Genomic DNA, 14,887 nt, shown 5'->3' on the forward strand with positions numbered 1-14,887 from the left:
GACTGTGGGAAGGAAATAGAGGCCATAGAGAAAGAAAATAAAAACTAGAACAGTGATGAGAAAGGATGAAACACAGGAAAGACGAGATGATAGCACAGAGAAATGATACATAAATCTCTAAATCTTATTGCATATGTTTTCTAACAGCTGTTCAGGGTTGGGAAGTATGATGTGAATGATAGCAGAGAGAGAGAGATCAGGATACTGTGGCGGCTGTAATCTCCTTTAGAATTAATTCCTAGAAATTGAAATGTAATTGAAAGTGTCTGGTCACCCTTCTCCAATCAAGGTCACAAGTGTTAGCCAAAATGAAACCTAGGCTGATTGATTTAGAGATTGAGAGAAATCATAAAAAAAATATAGTCTGGTTAACAGGGGTGGATGTGTTTTAGAATATATAGCGCGCTTAAACTGCATATACATACATACATACACGTTACATTCAAAAGTGTCTCTAGGGCACTGTCTGATTTATGGAAATCAATCAAAATCAGGTCACACTTTACTGTGCAGCTTTATTTATTTTTAAAGCGTGGGTTACATGTAGCAGAATGCAACATTTTCAATAAATTATATGTATAAAGTTGGCTACCTCTACATATGCTCTGAAAGACTACACTCAATGCCTTTAGAGTACAGTAAGCGCAAATATTGCTGGGACAGTATTGGTCCTCTCCAGTGAATTGGACGAGGGAAGCAGGCTGACCTACATGCAGCAGACCCTATATCCCAGATAGACTGGCAAACCCTGAGGCGGCCATCCTGCCCTCGCTTGCCCACTTACTGACAAGACCCAACCCGCCAAAGTGGGTCGCTGGTGCCGATACAGAGCAGACCTCTCCCTGCGTCCTTCAGCCTGAGGCGGGTTGAGCTGGCAAGCTGGGCCCTCTCCACCAGCATAAGATCATTCCAGAAGGCCTGGGGTTTAAAGGGGGTGGGGGTTGGGTGTCCCCACTACACGCATGGTGTTCTGGGTCAGCGTCACAGCGAGAGAGTGGAATGGCCCAAATGATGGTGGAGGCCTGCCAATGGCCACCCGCAGTCTCACGGACACAAAAAAATATACATTACACACTTAAGCATACATGGGTCATAATTCACTAGAGGGTTAGCCTATGGGTCACATGTATATATGCATTTAAATAATGTCCCCAGACACTTGATGCTTTATGCAAGCGGGTCACAAATCCCTCAATGTGTCCTACTTCGTATACAGGCGTTACCACAAGCTATGGGTGTCATTCACAAAGACATTCACAATCACACTCTCACTGTCACACATACACAGTGGTGTGTCAAAATGCCAGCCATCGGTTGCCCAGGGTGCCATGCTGTTTAGCACTGCTGTTCAATTCTATGACATCTGCTGTTACAAGCGTGAGATGCAACCTTTCTGCAAGCACCTCTTTAAAGTAACTTTCACCTGCTGGCTAACACTGGGCAGAAGCCAACATGCCCAAGGTTTAAGAGACAGCCATGCTTTAAAAGAGAACCGCTTTGTAGCGGAAATGGTTTAAAATGGTGAGCCCTATTCTCTTCGAGCAGGGACCATCTTAGCTCCCACTGCATGACAGGGGAGATATTTTAATCTTGGAAGGGAGGATAAAAGAGAGAGAGAATGAGAGAGAGGGAGAGTGAGAAAGTGTCCTCACACCACAGGCCCAGCTTTGCACAGTACAGAGACTCCCTCTACCGCATCCAGAGGAGGCTTAATCCATCTGAAGAGAGCAATAGCCTTTGGCAGCACACACGCTGAGATGTCCAGTACCCCTCCCATGATTCCCTGTGGACTAAGCACACTGGTCAAACAGTATCGGCACTCGCTCACACAAGGTTCAGTCAACAGAGAAGTCTCACTGACCAAGAGTAGAGTCAGACCTCACAAATCACTCCACCTCATCAACTCAACAGGGTGGGGGGTCCCAGCTGGGAATGTTGAGGACAGAGTAAAATCATTCATCAATCGGACGCTGTTTATCTGAGAAACAGAAGCAACTGAGTCAAACTCGCAGCGGTTCATTTGCAGACTGCAGACGACTCTAAAGAGATCTACAAAATACCAGAACCTTGGAGAGAGGAGGGTGAGAGAGAGAGAAAAAGAGAGAGAGCATGAGTGAGAGAGAGAGGGAGAGGAGAGAGAGAGAGAGAGAGAGAGAGAGAGAGAGAGAGAGAGAGAGAGAGAGAGAGAGAGAGAGAGAGAGAGAGAGAGAGAGAGGAGGGGGCGGACACGGATGAGCTAACGTACTAAAACCAATGCATCAAACCAATGCACTGCTTGGAGTGTGATGCGTCAGCAGTACATTCACGTTTTCATTGAAGGACAAAAAGAAGAGCAGGCATGTAAGCTTGCGTCCCGGATGCCTGCTACTGCACCACAGAACACAGCAAAAAACATTGGTGCACAGCGGCGGGAAGGTGGACTAACCCGGGGCCAGAGAGGTTAAAAATAAAAAGGACAGAAAGGAGGGAGCGAGGGAAGATGTTGCCATGGGGAGCCACTTTTCCCTAGCCTCAGCGCTCCACCACCAGCTCGAGCCGGACAGCTGTGCCGCTGACAAAGCTGAGAGCTCCAACTCTGCACTGAGCTCAGGGCACTGCAGCGCTATACGGATACTTCTCTGATCGACACAACGTCACAGAGAGGGGGGAGAAATGCTCTCTCTTTTTTCTCTCATTCCAGGGAGTGAGAGAGCGCGCTCGAAAGCAGGAGAGAGCGAAGGAGAACGAGGCAGAGAGAGAGCGATCTCTCTTCAGTGAACGAGCCTTCTTACGGAGCTGCCTCTGCACCGGTACCCCCCCTTTACACCTTCCCTGGACTCTCGTCGTCAACTTCTTGCAGAAAAATTGAAGGATTACTGGGAAGCGTGTCGAAAGAACTCTGCAGCCTTCGCTGCGTGCAAGCGCGAGTGTACAGAGATGGAACGCGAAGCTACTTAAGGAAAGAAATGCGCTAATGACCGCAGTGTCACAGTCTTTTCAGCTGGACAAGGTGCTGACAAATCGAACGGACAAAACGCACCGAGGGGGAGGGAGACGGACAAAGTAAAGTGAGTGGAACCACTGGAGGGGCACTTTTATTATTCTTTAAACAAAAGCATAGAAGAACATTTGAAAAGACTGGATTTCTCATTCTTATTCCTCTCTCTTTCCCCCCTCTAACTACCCCTCCCTTTTTTTCCTCCCCCTACTCTGGTTTAGCATGTGTGAGCGGTCCTCTATGGAGACACAGGCATTTAGTAGAAGCATCAAGCGGAGGTATCCAAGGACAAGCATCTGTGGATAGTGTGAGAGAGCGAGCGCTTCTATAGGAGCCAAACTGGATTGGTACTTTTGCCTAAAGCTCTGAGGCCCTGCAGAGCTGCTACACGTCTCCTCGGATGCTCCTCTGTGGATTTATTAGGGGCCATTTTGGCATTCATCTCTTGTTTTCTGACAAATGAAAAAAAGAGAAGGCGTTGCTTATCCTGGGAATATAGGAATTTGAGGGGGGAAAAAAAATCTGTTTTGTGATTGCAAAAATTGGACGTGTAAAACCTTTGAGGTAGGTGACGAGCCTTTCCAACCCTTTTTATACATAAAATATATTCCCCCGTTTTCTTTGATTCATTATTCCTTGGCTTTTCACTTCTCCCTTTTTACTCAAGCACTTGTCATTGAACGTTTAGCCTACAGTTCAGTAAATGGAAAAACAATCTAGAGTGTTGTTTAACCCAGGGTAGGGCTTCATTAGTGTGAGGTGAACCCTCCCCTTCCCCCCGCTTACTACCCCCCTCTCCCCAACCACCATCATCACCCCACACCCCACCCCCCCAGACGATGCTGAATTATGAATGTGCCACATCATGAGTCTCCTGGGGCGGGTAGCTGTGCGTCGAGCCAGGAAAGCCGCCCTGCTCTGTGTCCTGTTCCTCATGGTTCAAGCGTGCGTGGAGGCGGCCGCGGCAGGGCCCCAGGGCTGCCCGACTGATTGCTCCTGCAACAACCAGCTCAGCAAAGTGGTGTGCACCAGGCGTGGGCTCACTCGTGTGCCACCAGGTATACCCAGCAACACCCGGCACCTAAACCTAATGGAGAACGGCATCGAGGCTGTGCAGGCCGACTCTTTCCGCAACCTCCATCACCTGGAGGTACTGCAGCTGGGCCGCAATGCCATTAGACAGATTGAAGTCGGTGCCTTCAGTGGGCTAACCAATCTCAATACACTGGAGCTATTTGATAACAGATTGACAGTGGTGCCAAGTGGGGCGTTTGAGTATCTGTCCAAGCTGCGAGAGCTGTGGCTGAGAAACAACCCCATTGAAAGCATACCGTCGTACGCATTTAACCGAGTGCCATCCCTAATGAGATTGGATCTGGGTGAACTGAGGAAACTGGAGTACATCTCAGATGGGGCCTTTGAAGGTCTAGTCAACCTCAAGTACCTCAACCTGGGGATGTGCAACATTCGAGGGGAGATGCCCAACCTGACGCCTCTGGTTGGGCTGGAGGAGCTGGAAATCTCAGAGAACCTCTTTCCTGAGATTAAACCAGGTTCATTCAGAGGACTATCTTCACTCAAAAAACTATGGATCATGAACTCTCAAATAGGGCTAATTGAGCGAAATGCGTTTGATGACCTGGCCTCTTTGGCGGAGCTGAATTTGGCCCACAACAATCTAAGCTCACTGCCCCATGACCTCTTTACACCACTGAAGTACCTGGTGGAACTTCACCTCCACCACAACCCCTGGAACTGCGGCTGTGACTCACTCTGGCTAGCACGTTGGCTACGCGAGTACATACCCACCAACTCGACATGCTGTGGGCGTTGTCACTCCCCTGCACACATGAGAGGCCGCCAGTTGGTTGAGCTGGACCGGGGTGACACAGGGGCAATGCAGTGCTCCGCACCTTTTATCGCAGATGCCCCGAGAGACCTGAACATTTCTGCTGAACGCGTGGCAGAACTGCGATGTCGAACAGCGGCCATGTCTGCTGTGCGATGGCTCCTACCAAACGGGACGGTTCTAACTCACTCATCAAGCCACCCGCGGATAACCGTGCTGAACGATGGGACTTTGAACTTTTCAAACGTGCTAGCAGGTGACACGGGCATGTATACCTGCATGGTGTCCAACGCGGCCGGAAATTCCAACGCTTCAGCCTATCTGAACGTGAGTGCGGCTGAGCTCAATACGTCCAACCTCAGTTACTTCACCACAGTCACGGTGGAGGTGCTGAGCCCCAGATCTGAAATGCCCAAGCCCAAAACCACCACGACTACAGCAGGGGCCAGCACCACTACCACAGCCTCGCCATCAGTCTTTCAGCCAGTTTTCATCTCTACGCCGACAGTCCTGCTCCAGAGCACTGACACTCCACCAAGTCGCCCATCTGTTGTACCTGGCTCAAAAGTGACGACAGGAAAGCCGCCCAACCCAGCCAGTACCAGTCTGGATGAGGTGATGAAGACAACAAAGATCATTATCGGTTGTTTCGTGGCAGTAACCTTGCTAGCAGCAATCATGCTAATTGTATTTTATAAACTACGAAAGCGGCATCAGCAGAGGAGCACGGTGGCTGCAGCCAGAACTGTGGAGATTATTCCGGTAGAGGAAGAATTGCCACCACCGGCATCTGCTGCCAATATAGCAGGGGAGGGGGCACTGACTCTACCAGAGATAAGAGATCATAACAGCATTTACAAAATGGACTACACCCACAAATCTGACTACAGCTACAAACCAAAACTAGAATACAGTACCCATAAACTCAAGGACGATTTCGGCATCCACAAACCTAAGTCGGACTACAACACCTACAAACCTAAAACGGACTACATGTACCAACCTACTCTGGAATACAACTCTCACAAACTGACGGACTATTCACACAAGTCATTGCCGGATTACCACATACACAAAAAAACCGAGCAGAGCCCCTACAAACATGGATACAGCACTCACAAATCTGACTACAAATCTCACACTCCTAAACCAGACTTCAGCCCATTCAAACCAGAGTACGGTGTTCCAAAATCCAAAACGGACTACAGTATGCCCAAGCCCAAATCCGATTACAGCCCCTTCAAGACAGACAGCAGCCTTTTCAAAACTGACTACAGTGCTTTCAAGGCAGAGTACAGCCCCCTCAAAGCAGAATATGTCAGTTGTGACTTCAGCCCTCACAAGTCCAAAATGGATTACAGCTCTCACAAGGTGGACTACAGCTCGCATAAGACCGACTACAGCACCATGAAGCCCAAATACAACACTTACAAGCCACCAGGCCACGGTGCCAAATGGACAGAAAGCAACAGCATTGGAAATTCTTTGCCTCGAACCTTGCCCAGTGCTATCACAGCTACTCCTGAGGCTCTTGTTATAAAAACTCACACCAAGGAGAAAGTACAAGAGACTCAGATATAGTCTGGCCCACAACAAATCAGAACCTCAGTCAAAAACGACCCTCTCTCCCCCTATAAGCCCACCCTCACCCGAGCATAAAAACATGCAATAGAATGCACAAAAGAGGAAGAAAAAAAGAGACAGGAACTACTTTTTTTGTACAGAGTGCAATTCTTAAAGACTGATTCTTGTTGTACATGCTTATAAATAAATATATATGGAAAAACTGAAACTACCATGGGCTGGTAATAGAGAAGCAGATTATATAAAAAAAATAAATAAATTGAAACTATTTTTTAACTTATAACTCCTATTTAAAAGATGAGTTGTTTTAAGATGCTGTACTGAATTTAAGAAATGAGGGTAGTCTTGTTTAAAAGGGCATTCTGTGTGATTTCTAAACAACGCTACAGAGAATGCAGTGACAAAAATACAAAAAAAAAAAAAAAACATTTATACTGAGAAGTCTTTCTTTTAAAAAAACAGAACAGAAAAAGGTCAGTGTTGATCTTTGCAGGTTTATCTTGTAAAAGCACCATGAATTTGTACTGTGCCAAATGTTACAAATGCAATAAAAGGATTTTTGGAAGAAGAAAAAAAAAAAAAGAAGAACCATTTAGATTTTTTTTCTCTCTCTTGATGTACTGTTGCGATCAGCCAAATGCTTTAGACACTGCAGTAGGGCTCACTGCAGTTCTGCTTTAACCCTCAGAGTGCTGGGTGCCGCTTAAGTCTAAAAGGCTAGGCAGAGGCTGCTTTTCTCCTTTTTTCTTTGTACTTTGTATGCTTTTCAGTGCTGCAGTGGCTTAACTGAGCTTATAAAATTTATTGGTGAACTGCTATTGTACATCACAAGAGATGGCCGTTTCAAAAAATTACACATTTCAATGCCTTATTGCCAAAGTTCTGCTATTAGTGTCAGGTAAACATGATCGTGAGGCTGTTGCACTGTGTTGTTTGGACAATTGCTGCCTGCAGAAGGTTTCAAAACACATTAAAAAGACTAAGAGGTCTGCACAAAAAAAGCTGGCCTGCCTTTGCTTTTAGCACTTCAGAACGGTCTGGTCAAAAAAACAAGTGATTGTTAAGCAATTTGAAAAACATTCAGCATGAAAGTGAAGCATCCATTTCGTTTTAACTAGAACTGAGCGATATATGCACTATAGATAAAACATGACACAATTTTGAGATGTCTCGATAAAAAAACGCCTATGCACATTGCAAGGCAACGCATTAGACAACGACATCACACGGACGGGCAATGAGCCGTCATAAATCAAGCAGATTTTCTATGCTCCTAAGAAATGCGTCATGACATATCATACAGCCTCGTAAGCCTCGACTGCGACGTGTACATTATCATGTTCCTCTTGCTCATTCAGCAAGGCTTGCTTGAGTGTCAGCAGGTGCTTTCTACCTTGGCTAATTGAAATGCAAGAATAAGAAATAATGAATGATAGCAAAAAATTAGGTCATAAATTGATGGCATATTAGAGGGTAATAAAACACAATACATGTTTGCATTGCAGGGCATATTGGCTGAGTGCATGCAGGCTGTCTAGGAGATTAATGCTGATTACATGATAATTGATCCAGCGAACACAGACACACACCCTTCACATAAAGTTGGGACATCTGGCCACTGTGAGACCCAGTACCCACTGTATGCCTAGACAAAGACGCAAGCACGCACACACAAAACAAAAATGATTCTGGCTTTAGGCTGTGCAGCGCCCCAGTTAGGACCAGTCTCACACTGTTTGGATCTGCGCTTTAAAAAAAGAAAGTCAATGGGAGCAGTATTTCTGTATACAACGTCTTTATCAGTAATTTTGGCTGTCTGTCAAAGCGGAGTAGGGTACGTTCGCAGCACGGATCTCAGTTCAGTGGTAGTTTGAGAAAACTGTGGCTAACTAGTCCAGACGGTCACTTAAACAGATCTTAACAGTGAAGTGTGTAATTTCAGCACCACTAGGGGCACCAAATAGAATGATTTATGCTATTTTTTCATTCTGATAAAGCATCATTTTAATCACAACATCTTTTACAGCTCATAACCCTTGTTCCGGCGTCTTCACAAACAAAACCTTTGTTGCCGCAATAACTTTAAAAACTGCAATTACAGCCAGTGAGCTGCCGTTTATGCAGCCGAACGTCAGAGCTGTAATTGCCAGTCTGGTTTTAATGGAGCATTGTATAGAACTGAAGTGGATCCTTGAGCAAGCAGCATATAAGAGCAGAGAATAAGAATAAAGGAAGAGGGCACATTCTGCCGAAGGGTTTGAGGACCCTTCATGCTCTTCAGCCCACTGGTGAGAGAAAGTGACCCGCATTCACCGAACAAGGCTGCAGTGTGGCTCATAAGGTGGACATTTACAATAGCATATCTGCACAAACACAAGAGAGGATGCTGCTAAGAAATGACATGGAAGACAAGTGGGGGGTTAGGTCAGTGAAAACATTTTTAACACAATCAATCACGAGCTAGAAGAAACATTGCAAGTGTGTGAATCAACTAAGAATGAGATTCAGACAGCAAAGGACTAGAAAGAGCAAACATGCAGCGAGAGGGATCTTAGAGTGAAAGTGTGTGGCAAGACTGCCAACTAGAGTTGAGGAGAGGAAGGTTACGGCTATGACGTCTAGGCTGTACCAGTGTAGGTGTAAAAATTGAGGGGAAGCATTAATGAAGTACAGATGGAATGTAGGAACTCGGGTCAGTGATGGGCCACCCTGAAATGAGGGATCAGATGGGGTCAGAAACCTGACTTATATCCTTTCAGAGAGAGAGCATGGCTCCATTATGGTGGTGTTAATGTGGAGAACGTCTACTGTTTGGGTTAATTTCTGGTGGGTCATTAACAGTTTATTTCTGTCCCCCACACATAAAAGATGTACTTTATTTATTAGGGTAATTAAAAGTGATAGACTGCTGTATCGCCAAGGCCGATCAAATGGCTAATATCAGGCCATTTTCCATCTATATCCAAGCTCTACTTGGCTAAATTAAAACTAATTCCAGTTTCTTTCATTTTTAATGTACAGTCAAACCCAAATTTATTCAGACACCTATACAGTTCTCACATTATCAGTTTATTCACTATAGTTTAGAAAATGGTAATAAAATGTCAAGAACTCAAGAGTTAAACTGTGTCAGAACAAATTAATTTTGATAATCTCAGATAACTTTGATAGAAAGGTATGTAATGGACTACAATAAATCAAAACTTCAGACACAGCTATCAATACTTTGTTGATCAATTACCAAGAAATACTAATTTTGTTCAGTCTGTGGTGTAAAAAGGTCACACAAGCAATTAAAAAAAAACACGTAAGCAAAACATTGTAAGGTCAAAGTGTTTGAACAATTTTTGGCAGCACAAATTTTATCAATTTTACTGGTAGTTCACTGCATGAAGAATTTTTTGGTATAGTATGCTACAGTTTACTTCATTTTGCTATCCTTACTTACATAAATCAACTATAGTCTTGCACATACTAGTAAAAATATCAAAAATTATATCTGGTGACTGAATAATTTTCAGTTTGACTGTGTTATCGAAGGATATACGATACATTTTACAATATTTTTGCAAAAAGAGATTTGCAATTTAATCCAATAACTACACATTGTGGACTATATATTGAATCAAAAACAAAATGCGGGACTACTTTCTATCAATAAATGTTGCAAGCCTGAAGCACAACATCAAAGCAAATTGTATGTTTTGAGTGTTTGATTCACTATAAGAACCAACTCATAAGAGGCATTAAGTTTGTCTGGACTATTCTGATTATGCAAGCGTTTTGATTCACTAAAAAGAATCGTTTCAAAAGAATTATTCATTTGAGAATCATACTAAGCTGGTCACAGATTTGATCGAAATGTTGTTTCTAAAACAACACAAGTTTTTAATTTCCAGCCATGTCTTGAGCAAAAAGTTTCAACTCCAAAATCTACAAACAGCATTATCGACAAATATTATATATGTGACTCTAAAGCAGAAAAAAGTCATAAGAGTCTTTTTTATATTTGGATTTCATCTGAAAGCTGAATAAAGTTTTCCATTGATGTATGTTTTTTTAGAATAGGAAAATATTTAGCAAAGAAACAACTATTTGAAAATCTGGAATCTGAGGGTGCAAAAGACTGCCTTTAAAGTTGTCAGAAATGCATATTACTTATAAAAATTAAGTTTTAATATATTTACAGTAGGAAATTAACAAAATATTTTCATGGAACATGATCTCTATTTAACATCCTAATGATTTTTGGCATTAAAGAAAAATCAATAATTTTGACCCATTCAATGCATTTTTGGCTATTGCTACAAATATTAAGTTTTGTGGTGCAGGGTCACAAAGTTTTCTTTTGAATTTTGATTAAAAGAAAACATTAGTTCAACTTCAGATACAGTTTATCAGCCCATGCATTACCTTGGCATTGCTAACGTCATCCTAATCGAGCTAAAGGAACACAACTGGTCATTTCTGACAATCCATGTGTATTTACAATCTGCCTTGTACATGCTTACTGCTTGGTTTGCTGTGGTTTATATGGAAATATTTGTATTATTTGCCAAAACAGCCCTTTACAAAAGCTAACAGAGCGTTTGTCATTGTCTGACCTTCTCGTTGGCGGTCCCAGGAGAGCTCCTGAGCAGATGTTAACTGGCAACACTTCTGTCTGGGCCTCAGTTCTGGCCGAAAATAAAAGAAGTGGCTTTATGAAGGCCACCGAAGGCCCCTAAATGAAAGACAGCACAGTTAATCACCGTTTTGTTAGGTTTTGTTCTGTTCGTACCCTCGCCCATAAAGGGGGAGAAGAGGGTCCAATTACCCATGAAGTAAACACAGGAAAGTGCAGTGCTGGGGTACCAAGTCACCCGTCATTAATTCAGATGCCACTATCTATGGTTAATAGCCGGTGCACAGATTCTGTCTCACCATTTGTTAACCTCTGAGCTGGCATGCTTAAAAGACGACGCTCTATATCTTCACGCAGTCGCAAATCAAGTAACTCTTCGGACAAACAAAACTCGTGTCTCATAAATATCACCATAAAATCATTATGTCTGCCTGAAGACCAAAAACACAGAACAAGGGTTCTCAGCAGACAATGCAGGTAGTAAAACTGTCGGCACGCACACACCAGCACAGCCCTCGGTGAGTGTTTAAAGTAGAAATCTATCTGAGGTTTATAGGCCCCTCTCCATGGCACATTTGCATATCTCTTCGGTGCTGTTTCACATGCCTCTGGTGTCATATGGTTTTCGGGAGCTAGCTGGTGCCAGCCTGTTCCATTTTAACTTCATGCAAATGGCAGTAGCGTGAGGAAGAACTGTGCTCCCTTCGTCCTCGACATGTTTAAAACGTGACCCAGAGGGCATGTGCTTCAGATGCAGGATGCTGGGTCAAGCGCAAGCACTGCAGCAAAACGACTCCATTTGGTGCACTTTGCATTTTTTGCTCGATGCTTGGCAAACAGCTCCAGCGACTTCAAAAGGGAGAAATTAAACAACGTGGCTGCCCAAGACAGTAGTTATCAAACCCCCTCTGATTCACTATGTCAAAGTGGCATAAGCACATGGCTTCCAGCTAAAAGAAAAAAGGAGGATAAGAGGAGGAGGGGGTGAGAAAGTGAGAAAAAAACGTGGGCCGTTTGCAGTGCTGTCTCTGTAGCACTTATATTGCGTTAATTTGTTGCCGCAAATGATTTGTCTGTTTGTAAAAACAGAAACATAGGCAAAGCTACTATTCCTCGTAACATTTTTACCCACAGGCTGTGTGTGCCAAATGCATTCGCCTTCATTTTCTTAAAGATCAGTGATTGAGAATGCAGCGAACAGTGGAATATTAACTAGATTGGTGCATCATGGGATCTGTAGTTCTTTAAAAGCTATAATCTTATTTTTCTCTTATTTATTGTCACCACTTAGGAAGCTATTGAACAACACATAATTGCTTAAGTGTAAACGCGGTATTCAAGGTGATGGATTCAAATCCAATATATTAAGATACAGTGAGCGCAGTTATACAATTCTCAGACGGTTTTATGAGCAGGCAGGCAGTCTCTAGTTTTTAATGGACCCACATAAACGCTTTTTGAAAAATAGAGAGGGGGAAAAATGAAAATAGACTCACTAAATGAGATCGTTTGAGAAACACAAATGAGTATTTATATCTTTTATAAGTCTTAAGAGCAAGGCTCTGTAAAAATGCCATTTCTGATGGACAGGACTGTAAAAACACACAGAGCAATACAAAATGAAGAATGTAACCAATGGAAAAAGCGTTTATCAGGCCAACATACTGAGTAGCAAAACTCACATTATGCAGCCGTGATTCAAAAATCAAATGTTTCGTAAAAAATACACAGTATTTAAACATAAGTGGATCAAGAGTATGAAACGCACTGCATTTGACGAACTTCTTGAAGTTAGAAAGAAAAAAAAATCTATTTTCCATTTTTGACATTAACAAGGTAATTAATAATCTATTTATTAAAGCCATGTTTGAATCTCATCAAGTTTTTCATTAGTCTTCCCATTATATTAATTCGTGAACACGGATTGCACTCAAACACAAGAGGACGGGATTTATCGTATGAACCAATCAGAGCCAGACTTAACCAGTCATATCGCAATCATATCGTCCCCATTCATTCTCAATCACCCCCCAACAAACCCATCGCACACTTTAGGGCAGGGGCCGGCAAGTAAGTTTGGCAAGGGCCAAAAAACACATTCGCCACTAGAACATAGTCAAATGAAAATTTAAGAAGTTAATTGATGAAAAATGCCACTAATTGCCTGTGACAGACTTACTTACAGTGTCTTTTGTAACTGGTAGTAAACTGTTATTCCACGGTATATACAGGAATACATACATATTCAGTACCTAAGATTAATTTGTGTTGTTGTTCCAGCTGCAACATTGCAGAAAAAGAAATCCTTTCTAAAACTGAAATTTCGTGTGTCGCAGTCAGGGCTAGTTAGAACAAAAACACCTTTCATCGCATGTCCCGGCGTCGTGTAGTAGGATGCTATATCATAAGATGTGCTCCCTTTACAAAAGCCAAAAGTAAACGCCAAACGCTTATTCAAAGGAAATTTAAATAAATTGTGAGTAACGGTTGCTGTCATGAGAGACATATTTTATAACTACAGGCGGTATCAAAATAATCTGGCTGTGCGCGCAGTCCAGGTATTATTGCTGGCGGGCCAGTTATGGCTGTTGCCGACCACTGCTTTAGGGGTACTGTTAAAACTCGGTGGGCTCAGGGGAGGCAAGAGAGATGCAGACTCCCACTGTAACTTCACCTGCTGGTGTCACTGTTTGACGATGTTTCTTTAGAAAAATTAGTGATTTATAGACTTTTTAATGTTATATTTTGAAACACTGCCATTTGTGTACTTCGAAAAAGTTTTGGAAGAGACACTGCCTCCCTTGCCTCCTCTGAGGAAATGTCCCTCCCTGCTACAACCCACGTTCCAAAATTGTTTAAAGATTGTACCTTTATAGGGACATATCAACGGCAACATTGTCCAACAGGGGTATCCAACTTTGTACTTTATCTACCCCCTAAAAGAGGCATATTAGAGCAGTAATATATCCTTAATGTACTGCTATAAACCTTTTGGAGGTGCCCCAGTGACAAGCTGTTGTACCTCCTAAAAAGTACAGCTGTAAACAACAAATAGCAAATATAACTTCAGAAAAAATATTAGTTGTAGAAAAAGACATCCTGCCTTTCGGTTAAAAAAAAGAAAATCAATTTTATTTTTGGCAGAATATAGATTAGCTGCGCACTGCAGGGTTTTTTTTTTTTTTGGAGAAACGAGTGAAATTCGTATAATGTTGATTTGATGTTATTCAACAGTTTGAGATTTTGGTCTTTCCTCTACTAAGTGGATAGCAGCTGTGTTTTATACCCATTAGCTGGAGAGAGAAAAGCTCCCTGGGGTGTAGCCAAGATGGCCGCCAAGCGATCTAACTTTGCTTCTGGTGATCGACAGACACTATAACGTCTGCTCGAGACATTTATGTTCGCCTCTTAGCCCACAGCTCTCAGAACGGGCTTCCTCCGGCAATCCTGCAGGGAAAATTGAAGACATATGTGATGCATCCTTGCATCAGCATTACCAGACTCTAAAAAGTTCAAAGAGAAATCTCATAGCACCTGTCAATAAAAAGAAGTGGAAATCATTTAATGCTACCAACAGGGGGCACCTCTTAGAATGAACAACAGCTAGCTAGCTTGTTTACATTCACCTGTGACATGCTAATTAAAGAAAAGTGCGGCAACAGTAGCGGACACACTGACATGAGCCACGTCGCCAAAGCGGGTCATATTTCAGAGGCACACGCTCTAATCAGCAGGCATTGCCCTGAAGGAAACGGCACACAAACGCAGCCCAGGGCAGGCTGACATTTCCTGGCTGATGGAGGTTAGCACCTGCTAAATCAGCTCAGGTGACAGCACAGCGGCTTCGTTTCGA

The 14,887-nt window shown here is 43.2% G+C and overlaps 2 protein-coding genes across 2 annotated transcripts in view; one reads left to right on the top strand and one right to left on the bottom strand.

The window, feature by feature from the left end:
- Nucleotides 1-14,887, bottom strand: part of snd1 (staphylococcal nuclease and tudor domain containing 1) — a 234,779-nt gene that overhangs the window by 103,549 nt on the left and 116,343 nt on the right. The window lies entirely within an intron of this gene.
- lrrc4.1 (leucine rich repeat containing 4.1) lies at nucleotides 2,290-6,678 on the top strand. The gene is made up of 2 exons (XM_073838845.1): nucleotides 2,290-3,047; nucleotides 3,199-6,678. Exon 2 carries the CDS (start codon nucleotides 3,831-3,833, stop codon nucleotides 6,405-6,407), a length of 2,577 nt encoding a protein of 858 aa, XP_073694946.1. The 5' UTR covers nucleotides 2,290-3,047; nucleotides 3,199-3,830; the 3' UTR covers nucleotides 6,408-6,678.

The sequence above is a fragment of the Garra rufa genome, chromosome 4, assembly GCF_049309525.1.
Source record: "Garra rufa chromosome 4, GarRuf1.0, whole genome shotgun sequence".
Classification (NCBI taxonomy): Eukaryota; Metazoa; Chordata; class Actinopteri; order Cypriniformes; family Cyprinidae; genus Garra; species Garra rufa.

Coding starts and splice junctions, on each gene's coding strand:
- lrrc4.1 (XM_073838845.1), top strand. CDS start 3,831: ATGTGCCACATCATGAGTCTCCTGGGGCGGGTAGCTGTGCGTCGAGCC.